This window comes from Dictyostelium discoideum (assembly GCF_000004695.1).
Source record: "Dictyostelium discoideum AX4 chromosome 2 chromosome, whole genome shotgun sequence".
Taxonomy (NCBI): Eukaryota; Evosea; class Eumycetozoa; order Dictyosteliales; family Dictyosteliaceae; genus Dictyostelium; species Dictyostelium discoideum.
The window spans coordinates 1091703-1101883 of NC_007088.5; the positions used below are offsets into that span (position 1 = coordinate 1091703).

The window sequence follows — 10181 nt, forward strand, 5'->3', positions numbered from 1 at the left end:
ATAGACTGGGCAAGAATAGGCAATTTTTTTTTATTATTTTCAAAAAAAAAACACAAATAAAATGCTAATGAAATGCATTTAATTACTCAAAAAATGATCTAAAGCCAAAAATATATTAAACGGATTTCATTGATTTTTTTTTTATTAAACAAATTTTTTGTGCTGTGTATTAAATAAATATTTTAAAAAATTAATAACTATCTATTTTTATTTATATTTTTTATAATTAAAATTTCTTTTTTTTTTTTTTTTTTTTTTTTTAAATAAATACTTTAATTTTTTTTTTTTTTTTTATCATAAAATTAATTTTAATATTATACTAATTTCTTTTTTTTAATTCTCTAAAAAAAAATAATAATAAAAAATAAAAAACAAATTAAAATAAAATAAAATAAAAATGAATAAAATAATTCTCATTGCAATATTATTATCAATTGCCATCTCTGGAGCTTTTTGTTCACTTACCCAATGTAGACAAGATTGCCAAGATACTTATGATTATTGTGTTACCAATTATAACACTCCGCTCCCACCAATCGAAACTTGTGCATTGACATTGGGTACATGTTTAGTAAACTGTATCTACCCTTATCAAACTGGTACCCCATCTCCATAATATGTGGTTTATAAATAGACATAGAAATCAATTGATAATTGAATTTTAATTTAAATCGTCTTTCCAACTATACTCAAAATTCAATTAGAATTAATAAATAAATAAATAAATAAATAAATAAATAATTGAATAAAAAAAAAAGAAAATTAAAAAAAAATATAATTATATATTTGGATTTTAGTATAATTAAAGTTTATATGAGAAAAATAAAATTAAATTATTAAAAAAAAAAAAAAAAAAAAGTGTTCTCCAAATTTTGGTGGAAAATGGAAAATGGAAAATGGAAGATATTTTAAATAATGGAATTAATTGGAAAAATAATAAAAATGATAAATCCACAAGAAAAAAAAAGTTATACAAATCAATAATAAAAATCGCTGATATTCCTTATTCCGAAAATGTCTGTGATGTTTTTGTTCAATTTATTGGTGAATTGTATTCCAAATGTTGGTGCTCCAATCAGAAAGGAACAAGACATTCTTTGACCTTGCTCCTGATGAATATGAATCATTAAAAACAAATAGATTACTTAAAGAAACTTCAGATTTTATAATTAAAAAATAAATAATTAATAAATCTCCCTTTAAAAATTTAATAAAATAAAATATTAAATTTATTTGTTATAATAGTAAAACAAATATATTAATTTTAATTTGATCAACTTAAACCACTACTACTCTATTACTATTACTACTACTACCACTACTACTACTACTACTACTACTACTACTACTACTACTACTACTACTACTACTACTACTACTACTACTACTACTACTACTACTACTACTACTACTACTACTACTACTACTACTACTACTTCTACCATACTTTCTCTAACACCTAAACTATTACTACTTTATCTACTATACAACTACTTGTATTATTACCATTTTTCCTTTGATGCGTAGTAAATTGGTGATTTATGTTTCAAACCAATATCTAAAATGGTACCTTTGAATTGACTATACAGATCCATCATCACCAACATCTTGACATCGGTACCACCAAGATAAAGAAATATTTTTCACCAGCACATACATGGGTTGAAATGAAAAGAATATTATCATCACCACTTTGGATATCTAGAGTGGAGTTCCATTACCATGATAATAAACATTGAAATCCACAACATTGCCATTCTACTATAAATCTGCGCTGGTCAATAAAGCATATTCAGCATCAACGGTAAACGAAAAAAAAAAAAAAAAAAAAAAAAATCTTCCACGCTTTCCAGAAATTGTGAATTTTTGGGGGTTGTCTCAACTTCCAAAAAAAGAATTTTTATTTAGTAACTCAACAATTGACCAAAGTTGAATTTTTAATTTGATTTAATTTAATAAAATTATTTTTCAATGTGTTAACACAATTCTCATTTTTTATTTTAAAAACTTTTCGTTTTTTCATAACTTTTTTTTTAGAAAAAAAAAATAAAAAAAAAAAAATAAAAAATAAAAAAAAAAATTGAAAAAAAAAAAAAAAAAAAAAAAACAAAATTTTTCGATTTTTAATTCCTTTATTTATTTCTAAACACACGGAATTGAAATAATTTTTTTTTTTTTTTTCATTTTTAAATTTTATTTTATTCATTTTTTATTTTTAAAATAATAATAATAAGTCAATTTCTTTTTTTATAAAAAAAGAAAAAAAAAAAAAAACAATCAAATTTAAAGAATAAAGAAGATCATTTTATTAAAATAATCTTAACATAAAACAAAAACAAAAACACATAAATATATACACATATAACATATAAAATGATTATTCCAGTTCGTTGTTTTACTTGCGGAAAAGTAATTACTCAATCAAACATATTTTACAATTTTATTATAATGTGATATTAATACCTTTTTTATAAAAAATATAATAAAAAATAAATATAAACTAATTAGGTTATTGGTAATAAATGGGATGCTTATCTTAGTCTTTTACAAATCGATTACACTGAAGGGTAAGTGGAAATAAATAAATTAAAGTTTATTTTTATATTATTATACCAATTACTAATCTTTTTTATTTTATTATTATTATTATTACCATTAATATTATTATTATTAATATTATTATTATTATTATTATTATTATTATTATTATTATTATTATTATTATTATTATTATTATTATTATTATTATTATTATTATTATTATTATTATTATTATTGTTTGGTATTTTGTTAACAGTGATGCTTTAGATGCTTTATGTTTAAAGAGATATTGTTGTAGACGTATGCTTTTAACTCATGTAGATTTAATTGAAAAATTGTAAGTTTTTTTTTATTTATTTATTTATTACTCAAAACACCTATACCTATTCAAATAATTTTAATATAACAAAACTAATTTTAATTATTCATTTCAGACTCAACTATACTCCTTTAGCTACCAAAAGTTCTTAAAGAAAGTTAATAAAGTAAAAAAGAAAAAAAAAGAAAAAAAAAAAAATAAAAAATAAAAATATATAAAAAAAAATATAAAAAAATAAAATAATTAAAAAAAAAATGTATAAAAAAATAATCAAGAAAGGTTTGAACATTATTCAATTACCTTTATAATAAATTTCCAATTTTTTTTTTTTTTTTTTTTTTTTTTTTTTTTTTTTTGTTTTTATATATTTATATATATATGCAATCATTAAATATTTAATTATTCAACAACATGTTCTCATATTTTATGTGAAAGAAAACTAAATGAAAATGAATAAATATAAACTAAAAATTTAATTTTTTTCTTTTTTTTTTTTTTATTTTTTTTCTCCAATCATTAAATATTTAATTATTCACCATATTCCCATATTTTATGTAAAAGAAAACTAAATAAAAATATAACTAAAAATAAAATAAATTAATATTAATATTTTAATATTATTTAAATATAACCAAAAAAAAAAATAAAAAAATTAATTTCTTAAAAAAAGAAAATAATTTAAAAGAAAAATAATAAATAAATAAAGTTTCATTTTGGATATTAATAAATAAATAATTTAAAAAAATAAAAAATTTTAAAAAAAAAAAAAACCATTAACGACAATAAAAAAAGCATAATATTGAGTAACGAAAGAATTTTAAAAATACTCAACATTTTTTTCGAAATTTTTTTTTTTTTTGTCAAGTGGCCAAATTTTTGAAAATTTTCAAGATTTTTTTTTTTTGTTATTGTTTTAGTCCTTAATGTATGTCATAACATATTATATCTTTTTTTCGAATATCTCATATCACCCTACCCAAACTTTGTTTCACATAGAATACAGATTGAATTACAAAGATTAGACAAAGCTATGAAGGTTTTATAATATAATTTAAAAGATTGGAATAGATTGACGATGACAGATTAATGTGAATATACATATAGAAACAATGAACAACAGAGGAGATATATGATGAGTACAAGTAGGGTGTAAAGAGAGAACTGATTAGACAAAAATAAAAATAAAAGCAATGATTAACATTAAATAAAATTTTATTATAGTCAAAATGCCATCACCAATCAACAGAACCAAAATCGTCAAAAAGAAGACCACCAAATTCAACAGATTCCAATCTGATCTCTTCAAAAGAGTTGGTGCTTCATGGAGAAAACCAAGAGGTATTGATAACAGAGTCAGAAGAAGATTCTCTGGTTCCCGTGCTATGCCAAGCATTGGTTTCGGTTCTGCCAAAGCCACCAAAGATGTCTGCCCAGATGGTTTCAAACGTTTCGTTATCAGAAATGTTCAAGAATTAGAAGTTCTCTTAATGCAAAACCGTAGATACGCTGCCGTCATCTTCCACGGTGTCTCTGCTAAATCCAGAAAAGCTATTGTTGAAAGAGCTGCTGAACTCAACATTAAAGTAACTACTCCAAACGCCAGATTAAGATCAGAAGAAAGAGAATAAACAGTTATAAAATGTTTTTAAATATACAACAAAATTATTCCTATTATTTTATTTTTATTATTTTTTTATTATTAGAAAAATAAAGAGTGAGAGAGGAAAAAAGAAAAAGAATTTAATATTTTAATGTGGATAATTTAGGGCAATGGTAAATTTATTACAATAAATTTTAATTTTCTATATTGGAAACTGTTTAAGTTTAATTTTAAACATTCCATTTATCACCAATCTGAAAAAGTTAAAAATAACTTGGTTTTATTGGATGTTTCCTGAGTCAATTGGCTTTATTATTGAGATTATACGAAAGATTAATTTAATTCCAATATAAGAGAGAAAAAGATGTTGGTTTGAGTTGTAGGTTTATTATAATCAATCTTAACCTTTTTTATTATTTTTGGTTATAGAAATCTTTAAGTAAATTCCATGCAATTAATTAGTTGTAGTTTATCGAATGTTTGTTTGAAACTGCCAAAGTAATTGGACCTTAGTAATACATTGTGCCTATTGAGATCCTGCATTACTATTTGGTGATTTACTTTGATTTTGAATGACAAGACTTGATAAACAGTCCAAATCCTTTTTATTCCAGGGATCATTGGTATCTTTTGGTTTTTCTAAAATGATGCTTTTGAAAATTAATTGTTCATTTAATGGATTAAAATCGATAATCCATTTTCGCCTTGAAAATGTCCAACCCATCTTTGCCAATATATAGAAAAAAAAATATAAAAAATGTCAAACTTAATTATTCAATATGATCATATTGTATCAGTGGAATCATTGTTAATTAATAATCAATATTTTAAAAGATAAAGTAAAATCAAATATAAATTTATCATTTCTAGAAGTAAAGAATTTCATTCTAATATACAAATGGGAATATCAAATACAATAAGAAATGTATGGTATCAATTATTTTCAAAAATTCAAAATGATAAAGAATTTTATAAAAATTTGTTGACTATTCTTTTAATAAATGTCCCATAAACCTAATTCTTATTATTAGTTAGAAATAATGTTTTGGAGTTTGTCAAATGTTTTATATGATTGGGTAAAAGTTTTATAATTGTACCAAGAGATAGTCAGTTAGAAGTATTAAGTGAGTATTCAATTTTAAAAATATTAAATCAATTGGATTATTTTACATTCTCAAAAAATATGACAGATCCAATATATTCTAAACATCTTGAAAAGATGGTGAATTTAGATACAAAACAATATATTCACAAAACTATCAGTATCTATTATTTCATATATTTTAGAAAATAAATCCAATTGTGATTTAGAGAATTTGTTAAAATTTAAACCAATAGATTTTTATTAAAATCATAAAGATTATTTTGATTGTTTCATCAAATAAAGTAATATTTTCCATATTATCAAAATAATAATCTAAAGATGTAAATCAATTTGAAATGGTGAATTATTTACAAAAAAAATTCACATTAGAATATCTTTATCAAATCATAGTTATTTTTAAAAAGAAAACAGGTTCAAAATCAAACTTTGATAATGATTTTACAAATGGTATATTTACACATAATAAATTATGTGAATTAATATTTTTATTTTTAGTTGTTATTTGTTTTTTTTTTTTTTTAAAATTTAGTTTAAAATCATTTTAATAGATAATTTCAGACACTTTTTTTAAAAAAATAAAAAAAATAAGAAAAATTTAATTATTAAAAGATTGATTTAAAAATAAAAAAAAAAAAAAAAAAAAAAAAAAAAAAAAAAAAAAAAAAAAAAAAAAGATTATCTTATCTACAAAAAATTTATTTTTATTATATTTTTATTATATTACATTAAGTTACAATTTACATCTTTTTTAATATGTTTTTGTTTTAAAAGTTTTTGTCTTTCTCTTTCTTTGATTTTCATTTGTTTTATTATTAAACCTTGAAGAATATTGAAAGCTTCATTGACATTTTCATTTGTTTTTGCAGATATGAATAATAAAGGAATGGAAAGTGAATCACAATATTTTTTAGCGGCTATTGGATCTACAACAGTGTTGCTTACATCATCACATTTATTGCCAACGATAACAATTGGAGGTAAAGGAGGTGGAGCTGGTGGTGCCGTTGATGAATGTGTATTATTCTCTTTCTCACCTTTTTGAGGACTATTTGGACAATGATTACCAACACTATGACGATTATAATTTGTACTATTACGACTATTAGATTGACAATTGAAATTATTATTTTCATCAGCACATTTAGCTCTAACCAATTCAATCAAAGATGATAATTGTAAAAAGGAAGATTTATTTGTAACATCAAAGAAGAGAATGAATCCATTGGTTTCACGATATTGTTGTTTGGTTGGAATATCAGAAATCTTGTGCATATGAAAATTCCAAAGTTGAAGTCTACCAATTACCGGTTTATTTGGATCTTTTCTCTTTATTAAACCATCACCCCAATCTTTTATATCTTTATGTTTACGGTCAACTTCTATATTATATAAGTTTTCATTTATTGGGAAATAACCTTCTGTATATCTTCTAGCAACACTACCTTTACCGACTTCTTCATCACCCAACATGAGTATATTTATTAATATATCATATTCTGGATTATTATTATTATTATTACCAATGGTATTATTATTATTATTATTATTGTTGTTGTTCATTGTATTATTTGTATTATTATTTGTATTATTATTTGTATTATTTGAATTATTAGTACTTTCACTTAATAACGTTGTTGTTGTCATTATATTTATTTTTTATATTATTATTTATTTTTTTATTTAAAATATTTATTTAATTTTTTAATTATTAATTTATTTATTTATTTAAATATTATTTAATTATTTTTTTATTTATTTATATATTTGTTGTTTTTGATAAAGTAAAACTTAACAAAATAAAAAATAATAAAAAAAAAAAAGTATAAATACTATTTTTAATTCTCATTTTATCAAATAATTTTTTTTGTTGATTTTATGGACATGTGATTGCAAACTCATAGAAAAATCGTAAGTCATCAAGCATGTGTTTTATTTTGATTATTTTTTTGAATTTTCATTTATTTTTTAAAAAAAATCATTTTCAAAAAAAAAAAAAAAAAAATTTTAAACAGTGTGGAAATCAATGTCCTTATCTAGATTCTAATTATAAACGAAAATAAAAATTATAAAAATAAAAAAAAAATTAAAAAATAAAAATCAATTATAACCAATTGTAGGTGTAAATGATGATTAATTTATTATTAAAATACAAATAATAATAAATAAAAAAAAAATAAAAAAAAATAATAATAATTTTTAAATTCCCAAACAGTTTTTTTTTTTTTTTTTTTTTTTTTAATTTTATTTTTTATTTTCACAAAATGTTACAAAAATTAGAGGTTAATGGAAATTGTTGTGGTGGTAGTTCATGTGGAATTTCACTTTTAAGTATTAAATTTTGAAGTAGTTTAAAAGCTTCATCAATATTTTCATTTGATTTTGCAGATACATAAAATAAAGGTATTGATAAAGAATCACAATAATTTTGAGCTGTTTTCTTGTCAATAACAATTTTTTCAATTTCATCAGATTTATTAGCAATAATTACTATTTTTGGAATTTCATCATCACTATTACTGGCATACTTTTTATGCATTTCATTAATTTGATTTATCCAAAATGGTAGATTTAGAAAAGATGATTGATTTGTAACATCCATTAATAATAAATAACCATTTTTTTTTTTAAAATAATAACTTTGTAATTCATTTCCATATTTATTTGTTGAGTCCCAAATTTGAAATTTAACTATTTTATCATTTCCAATATTTACTGATTTAACCTTAAAATCTAAACCAATTGTTTGTTTTGAAAATTCACCACCACTTTTTAATGAAAAACAAACCAGTATACCTATTTATTACTGATCCTTTTCCAGTTTTATTATCACCTAAAACTAATATTTTAAATATATAATCATTAATTGAATCCAAAAAAAAAAAAAAAAAAAAAAAAAAAAAAAAAAAAATATGTTGAAGGTATTATTTTTTGGTTAAAAAAAAAATTATGAATTAATTTTTTTTTTTATTTCAGAAAACATAAAGAAATATCCTATTTTAATTTAAAAATTTTACAATAAATCTTTTTTTTTATTTTTGGACATATTAAAAAAAAAATAATTGGGTGATTAAAAAATATATTTATAATTGGTCATATAAAGTTAGAAGGTTTGCGGTTGTGGTTACAACTACCTAAAAAATTAAAAAAAAATTAAAAAATCAAAAATTAAATAAATAAGATTATTCAGTGAATAAAAAACAAAGAATTAACAGTCAAAGATACGTGTTTTTTTTTTTTTTTTTTTTTTTTTTTTTTTTAATTTTTATTTTATTTATTTTTTTTTTTTTTTTTTCTGTTATTAGTTTTTTATTTTTTTTGTTATTATTTTATTTTCTTGATATATATATATGTAAAAAGTTAATTGGAAAAATGAATAGAAATTTACACTTTTTTTTTTTTTTTGTTTTGGATTGAAAAAAAAAAAAAAAAAAGAAAGAAAATGGTTTGGTTTGATTGTTTCGTTTGTTTATACTCTCGCTTTGTATGTAATTGGTTTGGTTATATAATATACAATTGGTTTGTTTTGGTTTGTTTTTTCTATTTTTTTTTTTTTTTTTTTTTTTTAATTTTTTGGATTAAAAAAAAAATGAAAAAATGAAAAAAAATGAAAAAACTTGATATTACTAATACTAATTATTACACACAACTACTTATTTAAGGCCACAACATGTTGAGCATTTACACGTCTATTTGGAGTTTCACCATTTTCTTGATCATCTTCAAAGTGTAAATGATAAAAGGTTGGCTTTCCTTTAACCTTTTGAACATTGACAACAACTGCAGGATAAAAGGCGGTGGTATCGGGAAACATTGCGAGTACTTTGGTATTGTTTGAAAAGGTTGGTGGTAAGTTGGTGTGTGATGGTAATTGAATGATATCTTTTTGACCCACTGAGAAACGTTTGGATTCTTCTTCGTCTTCATCGATGACTTCGTATTTTTGTGTCTTTTGAGAGAAAGAACTAACCTTTGCCAAAATCCATTGGTTGCTTTTACTATCCCTTGCTGCTACAAGCTGACCTGGTTGCATACCATGGAATCCATTTCCACTACTATTATGGTTTCCATTACTATTATTATTGTTATTACCATTTGAACTATTTCCATTACCATTGCTATTATTATTACTATTATTACTATTGTTGTTACTGCTATTGTTATTGTTATTGTTGTTGTTGGTGTTATTATTATTATTACTATTATTTAAACTACTGTTATTATTAATGATATTGTTGTTGGCGTTATTGTTATTGTTGCTATGGGATTCTTTATTTGGTGTTGATGATTTCGAATCTTTACTATTATGAACTCCATTGACAGATGATGATTCTTTTTCTAATTTATCAAATTTCTCTCTTTCCTTTTCTTTCTCTTTTTCTTTATCTTTAATATTGGTAGAGGTAGATGATGTTGTAGTGCTATTAATGTGTGGAACAGTTGAATTTACTTCATCTTGTTGTGGTGGTGGTTGTTTTGGTCTTTTATTCATTTTTGAACCTGGTCCTTTTGTTTTTGGTTTTCTTTTTTGACCAACCTGATCACTCTTTTCTTCATCGCTTGACGATGAAGAATTTGATGACGCATTATTAATTTTATTTTGATTAATTAAATGTGAT

The 10181-nt window shown here is 21.4% G+C and overlaps 8 protein-coding genes across 8 annotated transcripts in view; 3 read left to right on the forward strand and 5 right to left on the reverse strand.

Annotated features, from left to right (window-relative positions):
- Positions 1-397: 397 nt before the first annotated feature.
- On the forward strand, positions 398-616 carry DDB_G0271972 (hypothetical protein; the record flags this gene model as incomplete). Its single annotated transcript, XM_640256.1, has 1 exon — positions 398-616. The coding sequence occupies one exon, from the start codon at positions 398-400 to the stop codon at positions 614-616; it is 219 nt and encodes a 72-aa protein (XP_645348.1).
- A 662-nt stretch (positions 617-1278) lies between these two features.
- Positions 1279-1757, reverse strand: DDB_G0271974 (hypothetical protein; the record flags this gene model as incomplete). Its single annotated transcript, XM_640257.1, has 2 exons — positions 1279-1452; positions 1722-1757. 2 exons carry the CDS (start codon positions 1755-1757, stop codon positions 1279-1281), a joined length of 210 nt encoding a protein of 69 aa, XP_645349.1.
- Positions 1758-2373: 616 nt separating this feature from the next.
- Positions 2374-3012, forward strand: rpb10 (RNA polymerase N/8 kDa subunit; the record flags this gene model as incomplete). The annotated part of the gene is made up of 4 exons (XM_640258.1): positions 2374-2409; positions 2509-2567; positions 2798-2878; positions 2976-3012. The coding sequence occupies 4 exons, from the start codon at positions 2374-2376 to the stop codon at positions 3010-3012; spliced, it is 213 nt and encodes a 70-aa protein (XP_645350.1).
- A 1074-nt stretch (positions 3013-4086) lies between these two features.
- rpl32 (S60 ribosomal protein L32) lies at positions 4087-4488 on the forward strand (the record flags this gene model as incomplete). Its single annotated transcript, XM_640259.1, has 1 exon — positions 4087-4488. The coding sequence occupies one exon, from the start codon at positions 4087-4089 to the stop codon at positions 4486-4488; it is 402 nt and encodes a 133-aa protein (XP_645351.1).
- A 498-nt stretch (positions 4489-4986) lies between these two features.
- Positions 4987-5184, reverse strand: DDB_G0271978 (hypothetical protein; the record flags this gene model as incomplete). Its single annotated transcript, XM_640260.1, has 1 exon — positions 4987-5184. The coding sequence occupies one exon, from the start codon at positions 5182-5184 to the stop codon at positions 4987-4989; it is 198 nt and encodes a 65-aa protein (XP_645352.1).
- Positions 5185-6285: 1101 nt separating this feature from the next.
- Positions 6286-7209, reverse strand: rabR (Rab GTPase; the record flags this gene model as incomplete). Its single annotated transcript, XM_640261.1, has 1 exon — positions 6286-7209. One exon carries the CDS (start codon positions 7207-7209, stop codon positions 6286-6288), a length of 924 nt encoding a protein of 307 aa, XP_645353.1.
- Positions 7210-7819: 610 nt separating this feature from the next.
- DDB_G0294569 (Rab GTPase) lies at positions 7820-8608 on the reverse strand (the record flags this gene model as incomplete). Its single annotated transcript, XM_001134609.2, has 2 exons — positions 7820-8330; positions 8580-8608. 2 exons carry the CDS (start codon positions 8606-8608, stop codon positions 7820-7822), a joined length of 540 nt encoding a protein of 179 aa, XP_001134609.2.
- Positions 8609-9211: 603 nt separating this feature from the next.
- DDB_G0272054 (DUF1325 family protein) overlaps positions 9212-10181 on the reverse strand; it is a gene marked incomplete at both ends in the record, with an annotated part of 1966 nt that continues 996 nt past the window's right edge. Inside the window, one exon of the mRNA XM_001134610.1 lies at positions 9212-10181. This exon is cut by the window's right edge and continues 45 nt beyond it. Within this exon, the coding sequence (XP_001134610.1) occupies positions 9212-10181 (970 nt within the window).